At 37.0% G+C, this 20,530-nt stretch overlaps 2 protein-coding genes across 3 annotated transcripts in view; one reads left to right on the top strand and one right to left on the bottom strand.

Moving 5' to 3' along the window:
- Window positions 1-20,530, top strand: part of CMSS1 (cms1 ribosomal small subunit homolog) — a 236,391-nt gene that overhangs the window by 54,791 nt on the left and 161,070 nt on the right. The gene's annotated exons all lie outside the window — the stretch shown is intronic.
- FILIP1L (filamin A interacting protein 1 like) overlaps window positions 1-20,530 on the bottom strand; it is a 72,763-nt gene that overhangs the window by 47,793 nt on the left and 4,440 nt on the right. Inside the window, exons 2-3 of the mRNA XM_060770723.2 lie at window positions 19,184-19,357; window positions 10,160-10,338 (exon numbers count right to left, since the gene is read on the bottom strand). Of these exons, the coding sequence (XP_060626706.2) occupies window positions 10,160-10,338; window positions 19,184-19,357 (353 nt within the window). The remainder of the gene's footprint in view (window positions 1-10,159; window positions 10,339-19,183; window positions 19,358-20,530) is intronic.

The raw sequence follows: 20,530 nt of genomic DNA, 5'->3' as shown, positions 1-20,530 counted from the left end.
TTAAAAATCTATAGGAGGCAGGAGTCTCATGCCATGCATTAAAATAATATAGCTTCCCAAAACCTCATCAGTCCTGGATCATGTATTTTCTGTAATGCAAAATAAAGGCAGTTGGTTGTGACCATGAAGCAGCCTTACTCCAGAGGAACATATCTTTAAAAAATCAATAGATGCCACCACAACTCAGGTGGAATGGCTACAAACTGGAATGGGTTATGGAGAGTGAATCCGCCAAAATCTAGACCAGCCCATAGTAGTGAACATTCTGTTAATTTTAAGTGATTAGTGGTTCAGTCAGAACATATCACTAGAGTTGTCTAAAATCTTGCTGGAGAAGATCTCTTGAAACATATTTCCTCATGTGGCAGAATTGTCCAGGAAGTTATTTGTTTGAGTGTAAAGTTTTAGAGAAGAAATAAGTAATTCAACTAGCTTGTACCAATTTTTGTGGGTTTTTAAAAGTATTACTATCCAGATGTGTTGCTGGTGAAACTGGTAAAATCCTGCTCATAGCCACAAGGGGCAATATTCCACCATTTCCTGGTGGAATAATAGGATCTAGATAAACTGAATAGGGTGATCTGCCCTCACCATTATAGAATCTTTTGCATCTTCAGTATTCAATTTGGGGAGCAGAGAGATGGTCTTTGAGGTGGCAAGAAGGGCTGAACAGAGCATTGGACTACAACTCTGGAGACCAGGGCTCAAATCTCCACTCAGCCATGGAAACCCACTGGGTTATTTTTCGGGTCCGGAGTGACTTGAGAATTCACAAATTGCTTCTTGTGTGAGAGAATTGGCTGTCTGCAAGAATGTTGCCCAGGCGATGCCTGGATGTTTTACCATCCTGTGGGAGGCTTCTCTCATGTCCCTGCATGAGAAGCTGGAACTGACAGACAGGACCTCACCCTGCTCTCTGGATGTGAACCAACGACTTTTCAATCAGCAGTCCTGTTGGCATAAGGATTTAACCAATTATGTCACCCACTGGGTGACCTTGGGCAACTCAAACTTTCTCAGTCTTAGAGGAAGGCAACGGCAAACCCTCTATGAATAAATCTTGCCAAGAACTTCCTGTGATGTGTTTTTGTGGATGCCAAGGACATACTCATGGCAATTAAATTGTAATGACCACAATGCAAAGCCTGAATGTGCATAAAAACGTCCCTAAAGCTATAGACCAATGTGTGTATGAACCAGAGAGCCAAAAAACATTTCCTCATATAATGTTTTTAGCAAATGTATTCAGGCTAATGTACATTTGTGAATCTGTACATATGTGTTGATGTATAATATGCTTTTAAAAGTTCCTATCAGACAATAAATACTGAACCCTCCAAAATTTAGTGACAAGCGATGACTTATTCTGTCTCATGTTAAAACAATGCACTTTGGTAATTTTCTCATCTCTTGAGAACTTATTAAATGCTAAACAAATGCTTCGGAATGTAACTGATTGAGTGTTTAAATTATGTGCCTTGGTCTGGCTTTTTGCCACCTTCTCACTAAACAGGATTACGGCAAAATAAGACCTATGATTTACACTGACAATGATAATATGCAATTTAGTTTGCTGACATCTTGGCTGCATCAGTCTTGTGACTAGGAGTCCAAACAAAGCTTGCATTCTTAGGTTAAAGAATTGGAGCATCTCTGTGCTTTAGGTTTTGTTAATTAAGTCTGAAAAGCAGTAGATCCCATCAGACCTTGGATGTTCAGCAGGATGAGCCGTGATTCGTACTTGGATGGGAGACTCCTATGAATGCCGGGTGCTTCAGGCTATGTTTCAGAGAAGGGAATTGGAAAACCACCTCTGAGTATTCCTTGTCTTTAAAAACTATGAAATTCATGGGTTCTCCAAAAGTTTGCAAGCAACTCAAAGGCACACATTTGCACAAGTGTGTGGACACACAAATTCACACATATGCATATAATGGACAAGATAGGTGGCTGTTTTTTATTTTTGAGGAATTTAGAGTATGCATTACAGGTTGAGTATCCCTTATCTGAAATTCTTTGGATCAGAAATGTTTTATATTTCAGATATTTAAAAAAAAATGTTTTATATTTTCAGATATGTTTTTAGAATTTGGAATGCCTATATTTGCATATACATGCATAATGAGGTATCTTGGAAATGGGACCCAAGTTTAATGCAACATTTTCCATAATTTCACGCAAGAAACAAAGTGATCTGAGCAACCCATGGACAATTTTGGATTTTGGAGAATTTCGGATTTTGAAATTCTGGAAAAGGGATGCTCTCCTTATATGTTAATATATAACCTTCTGCATTCATATAGCACTTTTGAGTACAGTGCTTGTTCTCTGTAGTAAATACCGCAAAGCACCATGTATATTCATGTATAAATTGGGATGCAAAAGTCGAGGGCATTGAAAAACCTCATAAGCATAAAGGACTTGGTGCTAATTTTAGGTTCTCCTAGAGTGGACTAAACTCTTGTGTTTTTTACTCAACGAAGGAGAAGACATCTTTTTAAAATAAGAGTTAAGGTGCAGTATTCTCATTGCTAGGTCTACCCAGGGTTTTTTGGGTTTATTTTTTTAAACAAAAAACCCTAGACTTACGAGTATATAGGGCAAGTTGATTTTCTTTTTCCTATATTGCAGCCTGAAAGTTGTATTTGGATGAGTAGCTTGCCTAAGTGGTGCTTTAAATGTGATTCTCCTGCTTTTTGGCAGGGGGTTGGACTGGATGACCGACGAGGTCCCTTCCAACTCTATGATTCTATTATTCTAAATCTGCTTAGTACATGGCAGCTTCTTTTAGGAACCCCATAGGTCATTGTTTTATGTACTAAACATTTTCAGCTGTCTTTTTGCTTTATGGAGTTTTATGAAGAGCCAACAACCCAATCATAGAGCACATGTATTGGGTGTGCAAGATTCAGTTGCAGAAATTGTTGACTGAGTGTCTGAGGCAGCCCGGCTAGAGATGGTTGTATTTTGAAGCACCGGTGCCTTCCAATCAGGCAGAGACTGTTTTGAAGATGAACGAACTATTCTAATGGCTTCTTGTTTACCTTTCCCAACATCCTTGTGCTTTCAGTGTATTTGTATTGCACTATGCAAAGTACACCGATCTGTGGTATATTTAATTTAGTTAAAACTTCCCCAATTGTTACTTCTCAATAATTTGCTAGCGTAGAACAATATGGAATGTGCCCTTTAAAAAATATTAAGAACTAGGATTCATTGTCTCAAATGCTTCCGCATATTATTGATTGGAGCAGTGTTTTTCTGATGTGTGAGAACTGGCAATAACTTTTTTCCATTGTGCAAGGACTGTGACTATATTTTTGTCCATTCATTGCATTATATGAATTTAATAAATAATTAATGGTCTAGCATCCTATTTCTAACGGATTCTACTAGATGCTTCTAAAGTGTCATTGATACATATTTGTTTCTGTTAACTGGCGTTGTGGGAGTATTACTGCCTCTGAACATACTACCAGTTTGCAAATCATGAAAAAATTGATTATGAATGTACTTAATATTTCAGAAATATATGAAATTTCAATGTTTGATATATTTGGCTCATTGTGTCCTATTATTGATTGGATTTATAAAGATTGCTGAAACTGAGGTCAATCTCCTTAACTTGAGTTTCAGGTTGGGTATCATCTTTCATCAGAGTGTTACAGAATTTTTGGTAGGGGTGAATTGTACTGGCATCTCACACTCTTTCTTTGTAGCCATGTTTGCCAACTGTGCACTCTGCTGAAACATCGTGTGTGTGTTTTATATACAAAGGCCATGGTAGTAAATGCTAGATTTAAGTTACTCCTGTATAAAAAAAAACCTTTAAGGAAATTATTGTTTTGTGCTCAGTACATTTTGATAGGTATTTCAGATGGTGGTATTTGGTGAAAGTATTGGAGCAGTGGTCTATTTCATTTGGTTACAAGACACCAGATAGTAATGAAACGTGCTACCTGTGGTCTTAGTCAAAGTTCTTTTCTCTTATAGTGTTGAAAGGAGAAACTTATGTAAAAAAATAAGTATCTGCTTTCCTTATACAGTTTTGGCTTCCCTTCATTTTCTTTAATGAATTCAATCTTGTGTATTGTAAGTAGGGAAGAAAAACAACCAAGTGCGGTACCATTCTGGTTTAAAATTACTCTGGTTCATTTTAAAATTCTGCCTGTATTTACTATTGTTGAATTCCTTTAAAAATTACCATGTGAATACTGATATAAAGATACTAATGGACCTGTCCTATAGGCTTTTTTGGTCTGTATATTGATGATAGGATAGCTGGAAATTTTTGCTTAGGTAAAGGAAGGCTGGGTTGTTGGTGCATGTCTAATGTTCTTTCATCCTCTAGACTTTTTCTGAAAAATTGATTTATTTTTTACTTTTAAAAGATTAATTGTTTCTGTGTCGTTATTTTAACCTTTCATTTATGCTCTAGGATCTTTGTGGAAACGTTTGAATCATGTGGATTTTGACAAGAGTATGCTTTCCCAACATCTGTTGAAAGTTATGCTGTGAAGTAGTAGACTGTTCTTCAAGTGCTAGCATGAAGTCATTAGTCTGTGTGCATCACTTCCTTGAGCCTATCTGTATGTTGTAGCGGTTAAAATATTTGGGCTCTCCCACTGGGATATTAGACAGAACTAAATTTGTGTTTGTGGAGGGTCTTGCTCACTCACCTACAAAACACAAGATACCCATGAAACAGGTCAAATGTACAGAGATCTGGCATCCATTTCGCAACTTGGAAGACATAGTCTTCGGTGTATGTAATATATATAACTTGCCAGAAAGCAAAAAGGAAATGATTGCATTTGAGTACAATGCATTCTTCAACAATAGCTCAGTGTGCATGAAATTGGAATCTGCTGGACATATACGTCAACTAAAGTCAATGGTATTTATGTGCTGTTAGCATTCTAAGGAGACAGTGTAATCTTGTATGTAAATATCCTTAGGAGATTCAGTTTCTTTAAAATGTAAATAATGGTAGTATGAAGTATTTTGAGCCAGTAGACTGTCAAATCATTTCTATATAATACAATATATGATTTCTTTAGAAGTTGGGATTAATGCAAATTGTATTGATGTTGCATAGAGACTGTAGAGTTTTACTTTTACTTGAATAAGCTAAAACAAATTAGAGTTTGAAATAACTGTTTCAATCACAAAGGAGAAGGAACTCCATTTTTCATTCAAGATTTTTTTTGGGGGGGGGGGTTACTATTGATGATACAGCCCAAGATCAATTTGTATAGTTAAAGTTTTTCTTCCTATCACATCTGAAATGCATGCCCAACTATGGTGAAATGTTAGGACCATTTTTGCAGCAAAATAAGATGATGAATTTGGGAAAATATTGCCAAATAAGGTCCTTGGAGTGAAATGGAAGGGGAATGTTGCCAGCATGCTGATACTTCCCTCTTGTTTCTTCCTGAGGTATATAGTACAAAACATTAAAACATGAATGAAATGGTCCTCTGAAAAAGGGAAGGTCTATCTATGCATGTCTACTGTTTTCTGGGATCCATAAAATGTTGAAGTTTAGTTGTGTTGTGTTGGGCAAACTGGGCAATTTATTTTACTATATTCATGTTTCAAACTATAAGATTATCCGTCCCTTTAAATCAGCACTATTGTAAATAAGTGAGTAGCAAATAGGCAAGCAGTGTAATATTTTGAAGGATCTAGTGGAATCGTGGGATTTATAGTTTGGTGATGTACTGGAGCTCTTTGGTTGATAATTATAAATACCCCTCCCCAAATGATTGATTTTGGGACACAATTTTTGTAACACAATTTTTGTTCCTTTATTATTGTTTCCTAATAATGCTATCATAAAACATGATTTTTTTTTTTATTAAACTGCCAAAACTTTGTTTTTGCGGAACAAACTGCAGCACATTTTGCTATAGATTTTCAATGACTATCTCATAGAGTCTCAACCATTTCAATGTAGCTTGTGGCAGCCACAGAAAGGAAATTTCTGGACAACTGTGTTATAGTCCAATTATAGTATAATTGTGTGATACTTTCAAAGTAAGTATCACACAGTTAAACAGAAAATAACATGTTCAAACCAGAAACAGATAGTTTTTCAAATTTTGTTACATAGTGTTATTGAAACCTAGTGATATTGAGATCTGGTGATATAGACAAGATGATTAAAGTTCTTACCATATGTTAGTGTTACTCTGTCCCCCTTGACTGATAAAATCTAATAACAGTGGATTGAAAAGATGGATCAAGGGGCTGATAAATATCTCACTATGTCAGAGGGAAGTGCTTGCTGCCTTGAAGGAGGATCTCCCTGGACCCAGAAGAATATGGAAACTACTGCCCTATTGCGAGTATTCCCTTTTTGGAAAATATACTTGAGTATTTGGGTGCCTGAGCAATTTCAGACATTCTTGAAATAAATTATTTGAACTTTAGTTGCTCTGTTTGATGATCTTCTTGAAGGAAAGCCAGGTAGAGTACTACCCTTTCTCTCTCTTGGGTCTCTCATTGGCTTTTTGATATCATGGATTGTGATAGCTTGCTAGAATGGCTCCATGGAATGAAAGTAAGAGGCACAGGCTACTTTAACTCTGAAGCAATATTATAGCAAACAAACAAAAAGAATAATAAGAGGGGTTCAATATGCTTATTACATCTGCCTTACTACCCTTGTTCTTGACCATCATCCCATCCTAGGACTTTTTCTGGCCTTTTCACACAATTCAACTATTAACAGTCCCGATCCAATAGTTAACTAAGGTTCATTTTCCAATTTTAATTCCTGGTATGCAACCTCTTGGGGCAGTATTTAATCTACTGGTGGAAAATAGTATTTCAGGAACAATTAGAGAAGAATCATTACTAAGCTTTCTGACCATACTTTAGCTGTTGCTGAATTCGATATTAGACAGATGCATAGCATCTGTGAGTGTGGAACAAGTGTGGGGTTGAAGTATATCACTCTAGGTAATTTTATATAAGGTAGAATCCCAGAGCATAACACAGATGTGCATAAGGGGGAGAGAGAGCAGAGAAAGGGGAGCGAATGGAAGAGAGAAAGGAATAAACTCTGTACAACATAATAATAGAGGAACTTTGCCTTGACTTGTGTGAGAGTTTTCTCACTTTGGAAGGCAATTGCTAAGGGATCCTGATGGCGACATCATTTGGCAAATGTTTTGGACGCCATTCAAGATATGACATCATGCCCCTTTAGGGTTTTCCACATAAAATGAGTCCTCCAAAGAAAACACAAAAAATCAAGACTTAATCTAAAATCTATTATTGCATTCTCTAAGGTCTCATTAGCCCCTCGTTATTTTTTCTAGACAGATACTGGTAAATATTGCAAATCATAATGGCAACCCATTTCCAACTATTTGGAAGGGGGAGGGAGCAACATTAAATTTTAATTGTTTGTCCTCTGCTCCTAAAAGATTGCCTATTTGCTATCTTTTTTATGATTTTGTACTGAACTGTTTTACAATTGATAGCACATTCTGTTTCATTTAATAAAGCATTTTTTCAAATATGGGTAATTTTTCTATTTATTTTATTTTCATTTAAACTTTTAAATAGATGTTCCGATAAAAAGTGTGACAGTTTAGTTCTGAATTTTGTTCCTGAGATTTTCATATTGTATATAATAGTAAGTGTTTTGAATCATTTCTCTTTTTTAAAAACTCTCCCTTATTTTTGCTTTATGTCTATGGCTAACTGCATCTATTCTTTATATTAGAATATTTTTTCTTTCCTCTTAGATGATTAGGAGCAGCATATTTTTAATTTATGTTCCATCTGTATTCAAATACATGAGATAGTGAGCATGTTTCGCATGGCAGACTTAAAGGAAGAAGGTGCAGCAGGAAGGGTGAATGCTGCAAGCAGTGCCAGGATATATGAAACATGAGGTTATGCCGGCAAAGAGAGGAAGTATTATCTCTGCATCTTGTGAGGTTAGACTGAACTTGATGTTCTCACACCCAAACATTTCCATCTGGAAGCTGTTCTGAGCAATGGGATACAGGGACAATGTTCTCATACTTTCGAGAATCAAATGTAGCTCTCTGGGGAGAAGGAAATGTGACCATAATATTTTCCTGTTCACTTTGGGGGATTTTAAAAAAGTTTCATCTTGCTTCGAAGTGTAGGCAATTCAATAAAGCTGTTTCTGTCTTCTCATATGTGTGTTAGTGACAAACAATCCTATACAAAAGCACTGTTAATAGATTCAGAGAGCAGAAGTGAAGGATGGAGTAATGCAGCAGTATCTAGTCTATTCCCCTGCCAGTACATTAATCTACTACTTAAAATGTATCTTAAGTGAAATATTTCTTTAATTACACCATTGGTATATTATAGTATTCATTTTACTTACTGGTTGATTGCTCGCCTTGTGTAGCTGAATCTTTCTGGAACCCTCAGTACACATTGAGACTGTTCTGTGAACTTTACATATTGTGCAGTTTCTCCTCCACATTTGTGGGTTAAACATTCACCTATTCAATTATTTGTAAGTTGTTATAGTTGCAGGTGCTGCTACCCTATATATGAAATTAAAAATATGTTCTCTCTAGGCATTTGGTCCTCCATCAGAATCTGACTGGTCCACTTCCACTGGAATCAGGCTGGAGGACCTACAAATTTCTACAGAGTACACTTCCTTAGGCAGACATTGACCATAGAATTGCACTGAGAACCTACAAATACATAGATACATATTCTCTTATGTAAAAAAAGTATTTGCATTTTTTATTTATACTCTTGGTTTTTCTACTTTTTTGAGGACATTGCATCTCTAATCCCACGTATGTGGAGGAACAACTGTACATTGTTAATAGCTGACTTTACATCTGTACTATGGATGCAGAAGTTGTGAAGAAAACAAAGCATTTCTTCCTGTGTGGAATGCCAATTACAGAATTTTATAGTAGCAACTTGATTATGTAATTGATCCATAAATTTGTGCTCTGATTGTCTTTAGAGTAAGTAAGCAATTCGTCTCCAGTGCTATCAGTCCATCATATTCCAATTCTGCAGACTTTTCTATACAATTCCTCAACTAGAGATCATAGCCCAGACTGATGACTTACTACAACCATCAATAAGCCTTTTGTTGTCTTTATATTCTGTCTAGTGTTGTGGATCTTTCCTGGCTGCTTCCATTGGTTTCAAGAGTAGGGGACAGCCCTCTTCATTCTATCCCTAATAGGTTATCATTAATTATTTGGAATTGTACTGTACAAGGCTTTAGAAATATGGTAAAAATACCGGTACTTTAAATAAAAAAAAATTATTTGTGTCAGTTATGAGACATACTTGGGACATGTTCACAGACACTCATCGAAGTTGAATACAAATAAGAGCAACATCTGTGGTCATCCAGATGTTTGTTGGCTTTGACTCCATAATTCCCCATCTGTAGACCTTCAGATGCTATTTGGCTTCAACTTTCATAATTCCCCAGATTTGGCTATGCTAGATAGGACTGATGGAAGCTGTAGTCTAACAGCATCTAAGAACCTACGTGTTGGTAACACTTAATTGATCAGGTCCTTAAAGCTATTGTGCAGTTTTCACTAAGGGAAGAGTCCTACATTACTAGATTGGCACGCAGGAGTCAGAAAATTCTGTAGAAAAGAAATATTATAGAAAGATGTGCTTTTCCTTCTTTACTAGTATTCCTAATAAGAAGGAATTTAATTTTTATCATCACCCACATGAGCCCTTTTAAAATATGCAATAGGAGAAAGAGAACATCAACAACATCATATACTACAAATTGTCATATACTACAAATTGAAATATAAGTTATTCAGAAGGAGGTTGCATGGGTCTTTAAAGAAGAATTTGTACTCTGATCTTGTAGAATACTTATTGTATTACTGTTACCACAAAAGGCCTGTTTCCTCTATTCTATGGTTCACTGTTCTAAAGGAGGAGGAAATGGAACCAAGCGAGAGACCAGAAAGATAAATGCATATGATTTTGTCTACATTACACAGTCAGAAAAAGTTTAATTTTTATTCATAAATGTATTACTTCACGTTACACTGTTGATGTGTTGAGATACTGGATTTGAAGCTGGAGGAGAATCCTAAAAAAAATCTTGCCAAATATTATGCTTTAATTCCACTGGCTAGGTGTAAAGCTAGCTTACCTTTCTTGTTCTTGTTCCAGTAAATTAGTAAACTCGTCACTTTTCTCCATATATTCTGCATGTTTCCTTTTCTCATCTTCTAGTTCATAAAGAGTTTGCCTATGAGATTTTTCTACCATTAAGAGTTGCTCCAGCATCCGTCTATGAGTTTCTTTATGTTTTTCCATCACTTTGTCAAGCTAAAACAAAAAACAAAACCAAGATTATTATCTTGATTTTTCCTCATTTCTGTATTTTTTTTTAAAAAAAATCATTCTGACTCAAAATCTGCTTTAGTACAAGCTATGGGAAAATGAACTACTACACATTTCAGAGATGTATATCCTTATACTGAAGTTTTTATTCCTAATATAACTTTACTTAAAATTATTGCTTAATCCTTCTCTTTCACTGGTGAGAAATTCAAATCAAATTTCAATTACTGTTGAGTAACAACATGAACAGTTTTTCAGTTGCAGTTCATAGATTTTCTGTCTTTACAGTTTTGGCTATTGGCAATAACACAAAACAGGTGGCTGATGTAAAGAATTATCTGCTTTGAGTAGAAACTAGAAAACAGACACCATAACTTCTGGTTTAGTTCTTAACAGGTGTTTATTATGTAATTATAACCATATTTTAAATGGGTACATTGATCCTAATATTTATACCAATCTTTGGCCTAAATACTGTCATATAGCTCCTAATCCCGATTGAAATAAGCCTGTTGAAAGGAATGGGATTTATTCATCACTATTTGCTTAAATTGGGTTGATTTCAACTTAACTAATCCTAATTATAACTAACATTGGTCAGTAGTACAGCACCATCCTTTAGGATTAAGCTATCATGTTCATCAGTTTTTCTTATGAGGGAAATACAGGCATTCCCCGAGTTACACTGACACAGTTCCCAGCTGGGAGGGCCTGGGCCCAAGTTGGAGCACTATCATCTTCCAGCCAGGTTTCAGTGAAACATGCCATATCGGCTCCCTCATCTTTGGGGAAATCATAGTTGATATGAGTCTTATTTTTCACTGACCTGCCATTACTTAAGAGCAAACTGAAGTTTTGTGGGTGGTCTGGCTCACTCTCCAAGTTCCTCAGGCTGGCAGGGTGACTAGAAGGTACCCCTCTATTCTGTTTTGGTTAGACCACACCTGGAATATTGTGTCCAATTCTGGGCACCACAATTCAAGAGAGATATTGACAAGTTGGAATGTGTCCAGAGGAGGGCGACTAAAATGATCAAGGGTCTGGAGAACAAGCCCTATGAGGAGCGGCTTAAGGAGCTGGGCATGTTTAGCCTAAAGAAGAGAAGGCTGAGAGGAGATATGATAGCCATGTATAAATATGTGAGAGGAAGCCACAGGGAGGAGGGAGCAAGCTTGTTTTCTGCTTTCCTGGAGACTAGGACACGAAACAATGGCTTAAAACTACAAGAAAGGAGATTCCATCTGAACATGAGGAAGAACTTCTTGACTGTGAGAGCCGTTCAGCAGTGGAACTCTCTGCCCCGGAGTGTGGTGGAGGCTCCTTCTTTGGAAGCTTTTAAACAGAGGCTGGATGGCCATCTGTCAGGGGTGATTTGAATGCAATATTCCTGCTTCTTGGCAGGGGGTTGAACCGGATGGCCCATGAGGTCTCTTCCAACTCTTTGATTCTATGATTCTGTGAGCTAGGATTTCAACACCTTTCTCTCCTTCCTCTGAGGATGTATGACCCTGCCATCACCATATATGCCCTATATGATGTGTATTGCTGCCCCAAGTTCTATATACATTGAATTAAAAGCAAATAATAAAGGGTAAAAGAGACATCAAAAAATGTCAATAAAACAAAGGACAAATGCGGCATTCATGCAACAACACTTAACACGTAGTTGTAAAAGAGTTGTGCTCAGAGTGCTGCTATAGCTGGCCCCAGGCAGAAGTTCTAATGTAGAGCTCTCACACGCTGGCTGCCTTTGCCGCTGAGCAAAGCAGGTCCTAGGTCTAGTCAGTGGTTGCTTTTTAGCTGCTGTTGGCTTCAGGTGAAATTACAGAGCTGTGGGAGCCATGCCCAGTATGTTTGGTGAGGCTGGTCCCAGGCAGAAGTTCCAATGTAGAGCTCTCACCCTCTGACTGCCTCTGCCACTCACAGAACAGGCTCTGGGTCCAGTGGGCACTCAGAATCTTATCTTCTACTATTCTTGGTCATCCAGTATGCAGAGTCCTAATTTTTAAGTATTTATCTTACCAACAATACCTGATATTTGTAAAGAGTATTAGTATCATCTGAATTATTTCTCATGCTTGTGATTGTCCAGTCCTGGTGATTTACTCCAATGTTCTGCTTTATTTGAAAATGTCCTCCCCCGTTTTGGCTTGGAGCTTAATTGACGGAGTGCTCTTTGTCTAGCCATGATGCATGTTAACTTTTTTGTTTGTTCTATGAAGGAAAGGGGCCGAGTTCCATATAATTATGAGTTTCTGCTTCTCTATGAAGTGATAAAAGTTCTTTGCTGCTGCTGTAGTTATACTAATGAGTTGAATAAGTGCCTAATGAAGGGAAACATAAAACGGAACAGATTTCCCTCATTCTTTATTGTTTTGACAAGAGCTGGACCAAGATAGTCTAGACTTCATGGGATTTTAAGTGGGGTTGTCTCCATGGGGTTATATTTTCTGATCTACAATTTAGCTGCACATTTGTTTTTTTAATATATGAAACAAACTTTGGATAAATTTGTCTGACATTAGTCATAAAGTAAAGAGGCTGGATTTTTTTAAAAGTTCATAACAAAGGTCCTGATTTCTTAAAGTTTGTGTTGATACTTTTTCACATCTGCAGAGATACATGTAGAGAGATATGAAAGTGTGGAGAACTATCATCACTACAAAATGTACAAAGGTTATAAAATTTTACAGTTGCACATGATATTTACCCATTTCTAGGACAAAGATCCACACCAAACCTATCTCAATCATTCCTGCATTCCATGAACAATTGATCTTATATATATATATATAAATAATCTTTATTGAATTTTACAAAGTGAGGTTATAAAATCAAGGATTTCAAAAAAGAAAGAGGGAGAGAAAAAAGTAAAGAAAAAGAAGAAAAAGAGAAATAAATAAATGAATGAATTAAAAAAAGGGGTGTATTTGAATTTCCACTCTTCTCTATAATGGTATTCTGGAGGAGAAAATAAGAGTTTGGCAAAATGGAAAGCTTTTAGTGTCCTTTCTTCTTCATTTTCATATTATTCATTGTCGGTAATTCTCTGATCCCCCCCCCCCCCCGTTCTTATTAGCATCTGGATATTGTTTTCTTTTATCCATTCTTTAAAGGGGTCCAATTGGTTACTTTAATATGTGTGTGCCGTGATCTTGCTAGTATATATGTCAGGTGGTCCATATTCATAATGTCTAGTATCTTTTCCATCCACTCTTCCTTTGTTGGTATTGCGTTTTGTCTCCAGACTCTCGCTAGTAAGTAACAGGAAGCATGTCAAAAATACTGAAAAGAGTAATCCCCTTAAAACCCAAATGCTATCTCCTAGGACTAACCAACATTGAGTGGGATAAGAACACAGACAAACTATTTGTTTACTTAATAACAGCAGCCCAGATCTTACTAGCGAGAGTTATGAAAAATTGATCTTGAACAGGACTGTCAACAATACGTCAGCTTGGGTCAAATTTTAATCGCTCAAATATATAGCTTGCAAATGGTATTATTTAAAGTAACACAAACTCCTAACAGTTAGCTGAAACTAGAGTATGCCTATTATTTTAATGTTTCATTTTGGTTTCAGAATCATTACAGCTATAAATGTAATGTGGTAATCAGCAAGCTTTCTTTACAAAATAATGTAAAAAGGCTCATTAGAAGGCTTTTAAACAGAGGCTGAATGACCATGTGTCGAGGATGCTTTGAATATAATTTTCCTGTTTCTTGGCAGGGAGTTGGACTGGATGGCCCACGAGGTCTCTTCCAACTCAGCGATTCTATGATTTGTTCTTAATACTTGATCAGAATAAAAGGGAAAAACTGTATAAGGATGTAACTTTTCCTATCGTGAAGGTGTGATTTGAAACTGTCAGAAAAGCCTTTTGCATCTTCGGCAATCATGAAATAATGAGAAACCACACCCTCATTCAGAGTTACTCTTTCACCATGATGTTGATGAACCTTGTTTTGAATTTTGCTTCTTGGTTTGCTGCAGTTCATCACTGCCTGAATTTAATTAAAACATTGGGTTAATTGGATTGTTGTAAGTTTTGGGGCTGTATAGCCATGTTCTAGAAGCATTCTCTCCTGATGTTTCACCTGCATCTATGGTAGGCATCCTCAGAGGTTGTGAGGTCTGTTGGAAACTAGGAAAATGGGAATTATATATGTGGAATATCCAGGGTGGAAGAAAGAACTCATGTCTGTTGGAGGTAGGTGTGAATGTTTCAATTGGCCACCTTGATTAGCATGTAATGGCCTAGAAATTTCAAGGTGTGTCAATTGTTTCTAATTTGGGTAGCTGTCCTTACCAGGATTAGAACAAGCCAGGACTTTGACCTGATGTAGGCTCTGGTTTAAGACTTTGGCTTTGTTTGCTTGCTTGTTTTACACTTTACTCCTGACGTAGGACCCAATCATAGTTGTATGGGGGAAAGGCTCATGTTTGTATTGACTTTATAATGAAATATATACTTCTGACCTATAGCAATATTTATGAGTTGTAGAAAGGTGAGATTTCTCCCCTCCTTTCATATAAATGTTTTCTTTAGAAGTAATATTTGCCCATGTTTACAGTTCTTGGCTGTAGTTTCCAGTCAAGTATACAGTTGATTATAAAACTGGATATCCTATGACATAATATGTGAAATTTAGTTACTGGGAGACACCACCAATTTATATAAAGGCACTTCTGATTTACCATATATTCCGGCATATAAGAAGACTGGGTGTATAAGATGACCCCCAACCTTTCCAGTTAAAATATAGAGTTTGGGATATATTCGCCGTATAAGACTGCCCCTCTTCCAACGCACACCAAATAAATTTTTTAAAAGCATCAGATTTGATTTCAATATGGTAATTTTCATATTACTGTACCTCCTTCTCTGCCTCTTAGATCTCGCACCTGCGCACCTGCACCGCTTTACTGCAGTCTTCAGGAGCGAGATCTGAGAGGTAGAGGAGGAGGTATGGTAATAGGATACAAGGGCGGGCCAGACAGGTAAAAAAGTTGTGTTTTTCTGGGCCCAGAGCCACTCTATCTCTTTTTTCCATACCCTGGGTGCCCCAGACGCCTGCAACTTGCAACGCCCTTCACTTACACCTTCCTGGTGGGGTGCCCCTTCAACTCACCATCAAGACCGCATTAAGTCCACAAATCCTGATGAATGGATTTTCTTCTACCGTACTTGTACAGTTGCCCTTAATGCTTTCATACAGTCACTGCATACGGCAGGGACATGACCATTGCCATTTTTGAGCTCCCCCCACCAAATGCGGCAACCACAGATTCTCCAATCCAATTGGAAGCTTCAGCACCCGCTCTATAAGACTACTCCCGCGTATAAGACTACTCCCATGTATAAGACTACACCCGCGTATAAGACAACCCTGCGTATAAGATGACCCCCGAAGTTTGAGAAGATTTTCTTGGGTTAAAAAGTAGTCTTATACACCAGAATATACGGTATGTTCAATAAATGAAAGTTACAAATTTTGATACCATAAAGGGAAGTTTCCCCAACCTTCAACTGTCCAACAGCTTGTTGTTGTTTGACTACAATTACAACACATGTGTATTCTGGTTTCCCACTCCAAGGAGAAGTGAATGTAACAAGTGCTAAAATAAACAGATTTTTTTAAAAAAATCCCATAATTAATTTAAATTTACAAAACATAACCCAAAAGTAAAAGTAGCATTAAGAAGTTGATGAGGACTAGAAAGACAAGGCTAAAATAAAATAACTAAAACAACAACATGACAATTTTTTTACTACTTTTTACAAGACTTTGAAACACTGACAGAACACAGACTTTTGAGGAGTTCACAAATGGGGCCTTGCCACATAAACACCATTCTAACTACTGATTGTATTTCAGACGTTAATGGCATGAGAAGAGATGGCCCTTCAAATAAGTGTGATGGAATTAGGCAAGGTAGTACACATGGGTCACATCTGCCCCTATTTCTTTGTTTATATCTTTGTTTGTTTTGCAATCAACAAAGATTTACTTGTGCTTCTTGTCAATTTGCCTCCTTCACAGCTTTTCCTTTAAAACAAGGTTCCTGTTTCTTGCATCCCTTTTGTGTGATATTACAGTGTTGGAAATGCCATTCTACTTGTGAGAAAGGTGTGTAGTTGTGAATGGTTGGTGTGGGAGAGTGGTGCCCATGAGCTACTTCCAGATGTTGCATGTCCTGAAGTATGTTCTAATTGAGATATCTCCTGCTGTGATCCAAGGCTATATATGCATAAATAAGTTGCTACAGTTGAACTAAACCATTATAGGTGTAAATTACTTTTTTTAAAAAGAACCCAAACTAATTTATTTTAGATATATATGTGCAGCACATTGGAATCAGGTAGTAGCTGCTAAAATGTTCAATTAAACATCATTTTCTGTTCATGTAGTCCTTTTGCTCACCCTTTTAGAGCCATTTCACATGGCCCTAAACTAATTTCTTTCTTAATATGTTTGCTCTGGTATGTCTGATATGTTTTGTTGCTGTGGATAAATGAGCCAAGCTAGCCTGGAATGAGGTATAGAAATTCATAATAATTTCAAAACCAGGTTGTCTTCCTCTCTTAATGCTTCATTAAACCAGAAAGCAGCATTCATTTCTCCTCTTGGAAACATAGAGTTGCCCCAGTCTTAAAACCGGAACCAAGAAGCATGTAGAATAAACTCAGTAATTCTCAGCTGGCAAAGCTGTCGTGTTGTTGGTAGTATATTGAGAGTGATATCCCCAGAAACCAGCCATCAAAATACTCATAAGAAGGGGAGCAAGGAGGGGACTCCTTTCCAAAATAGTTTGGGAAGGTCACATAGTGATTCGTTCCCCCCCCCCTTTTTTTTGCAACGGCTATAAATTGCTGGTTTTCCGCTTTTCATAAGTATTTAACTTTAGAAACACAATCTATGTTTTATATCTGTGGTTTGGAACTGACTTTGTAAAAATTTTGGATGGTGTTTATGAGCCTCTTCCATTTCCAAAACCTCATTGAGTATGAAGGATCTGTACCATTTTGACTTTCCTCTGGACATTGCCTTTGATATTGCCAAATCCAGTGGTGTGAGAAACTAATTTGTTGCCATGCAATGTTAGAAAGAAAATATTTGTATAACATACGCAAGATAGAAGTCCAAATTCTGTTTTGGAATTTGGCGGGGAGGAGGGCTGCTCTTTGGATCATTTCCATTCATACTCAGTGACCTAATTAGTGCAGTATTTTGGAAAGACATTGGCGTCTACCATTGGGTTTTATCAGACCAAAATAAAAATCTTAAAGCTTTAAGATCTGGAAATGAGTTCTCTCCATTTTCCCTGTGTGTAATGAATATGTGCCACTAGACACATAGGGGATAATTCTGTTCATGACAGTGAAGCTCATACGACAAGCATGATGATGAAAATATGTGGGAAAGCAGGTTGATAATGGTTAAGTTTTATTACTGATCATCTTTTTCATTGCCTGTAATGCTTTAGTTTTCATTGCCATCGTATCCATACAAAATAATGTACATTATATATCAGTAGATAAAGTATCACAGTTTCCCTGCCACTGTTTTCACTGTGATCACTCTGTTTGTTGTTATAAATTTAAGATCTTTCATCCCTCTTGATGTCTATAAATCTTCCTTGAGTGATTTCAATGTGTAAGTTTTGTCAGATTCCATCTTTGTCCTTCCATGCAAAAAACAAACTCTCCAGGAATGAGAGGAACGAATAAACAACAACCTATTTATGCCATTTGTAGGATGTGTGTGCATTGCCAGAGATATTAAGCTTGTTCGTTTACATGGTTGCTTGTCCCAAAAACAACAACAACAACAAAAACAGAAGAGTAAAAGCTCCTTGTTTTACCAAAGGCTTGTCAATTCATTTTTGATTTAGTCCTGGAATTTGTGGGCAATAGAAATTTCAAATGTGTCAAAAAGGTTATTACAGTATTCTAAAAGTCTTGGTTAGTGTAAAAAAGAGAATCTTATTGCTACAGCAGTTAATTCTATACTGGGTATCAGTTTGTGTACCAGTTTACTTAATTCACCAAAACCTTGGAAGCATGCAATCCAAAAGAGAAAGAAACTGAGAAGAAAAAGAAAAGCTATTCTCTGGAGGCATATGATCCAAAGAAAATGTGATCATATTTTAAAAGCGAAAGGGTGAACTGAAATAAAGTTAAGATTGTGCTTTAAAATGTTGCTTAGCTTATAGATGATGCCTTAGTCCAGTGGTTCTTAGCCTTTTGACCTCTAGATGTTTAGATTTAGATTTTTAGATTAAAAATTCCAGAATCCCTGACTTTGATAGCAGAAGCTTTTAGAAGTACTAAGCACCTTCTGTACCAAACTTAAGGCTCCCTGCTTTAGATCATTGGTTTCTTTTAAGATGCTGTCTCTATATGGCAGGATTTTAAATTTCTTAACTGCTGCAATTTTTAAACCAATTAACATCCCCTTACATTTATTTCTACCATTTATATTCCTACAATGAGCCAACAGTGGGTTGTACATAATTATTTTGTATAAAAGTACAAGACAGTTACTTTTTTGATGTTATAGGCTGATCCAGCCTGTTAAAGTATGCTGCCAAAGCAGATGCATATGTCATTTTTGTAGTGGTGATTGAGTGGCTGGAATCTTTAAGCAATGAGCTCACTGTTTGTACGGTTCAACTAAACAATATTTTGCTTTGCTGGCACTTGCCCTTGTCCATTTAAATCAATGAGACTTGCCTTTTAATTTACTGGGTTGTTGGGTCAATCCCTTCACACACACACACACACACACACACACACATCCTGGTTTATACTTGCATCATACATACCTCTCCCATGGGCTTTTCATAAATATCCTCCTGCCATAATGTAGCTTTGGCTTGTATAGCGTCGCGCTGAAGGGCTTCAAGGACCTTCTTTGGTGTTACAAAGCCATACTGGGCTTCAAGTAAAGCCAGGTTGATTTTTTCAGCTTTTAAAACACCAATGACTTCATCCTGTGCCTGTGAAAACAGGGATTACTGCAGTGAGGGTTAGCTCTCGGTATCAGTTGTTTGAAACAATTGCATTTTATTGATTCCTACATTTAGAGACATTTTTAAGGGGACACCAAATGGATTTTTCTCTGTTTCAAACATTACTACTTAAAAATTTTGGACATATAAGCAATTGAGAAAGGCAATCTGTTCAAACACTACAATTTTACATTTTTGGACACATAAGCAATTGAGAAAGGGAAGCGTTGCTGTTAAACAGCAGTATATTTTCAGCACATGTAAAAGTCACTTTGAGGAACTAAATATCTCGGGTATTATGATTCCTGGCCATATTGGCTGAGGGATTCTGGAAGGTTATTGTTGTTCTTGTTGGCGATCAAGTAGGTAACCTGTGGCAGCCTTAAGGATGAGAGACTTCCAAAAGCCCCAGTTATCAACAGTCCTACTCAGGTCTTGCAGACTGTGAGCCATGACTTCTTTGATTTGCATTTATTCATCTGTAATGTAGTGTTCCTCTTTCCCTATAGCTTTCCACTTTACTGAACATTGTTGTTTTTTCCCCAGTCCTCTCATATCATTTCATCTCATGTTGTATCTGAAGTACAGTGTTCTCAGTTGGGTCATTTTGGGCTTCTAGGTAGAGTATAGGTTTGACTAGTTCCTGAACCCATTAGTTTGTCTTTCTGGCAATCTGTGATATGGACCAACCCCTCCTCCAGCATCACACCTAAAATAAGTAATTTTTCTTCTTATCACCTTTTTTTAAAAAATACTTTTTATTGAAGTGTATTCTTACAGAAAGAAAGAAAGAAATCTGACGTACTGTGGCATGATCCCAAGTGGGAAAATTCTGGGAGATATAGTCTCCCAAAATATTTTTTTTAAGGTTCTTGATTTAAAGTGGTTCCCAACCTTTGGTCTTCTAGGGCCTCAGCTCTCAGAATAACTGTTAGACAAGCTGGCTGGGGCTTCTGGGACTTGAAGCGCCATACACCTGGAAGATGAAAGGTTGAGTACTGATTTAAAGCAGTGACTCATCCTTTCTTTCGTCTTTCCTCACTCTGTTTTCTGATATCTTACCCCCACCTTCTGCTGTTGTCCCAATTTAACCTTAGTGGATTTTTCTTCCAGCCCATCCCTGCACATACTAAATATTCATAGCGTTTATAGAAATAATGC

Source organism: Anolis sagrei, chromosome 3, assembly GCF_037176765.1.
Source record: "Anolis sagrei isolate rAnoSag1 chromosome 3, rAnoSag1.mat, whole genome shotgun sequence".
Classification (NCBI taxonomy): Eukaryota; Metazoa; Chordata; class Lepidosauria; order Squamata; family Dactyloidae; genus Anolis; species Anolis sagrei.
The sequence above is the reverse complement of the archived record's forward strand: the minus strand, read 5'-3'. Positions and strand labels throughout refer to the sequence as shown.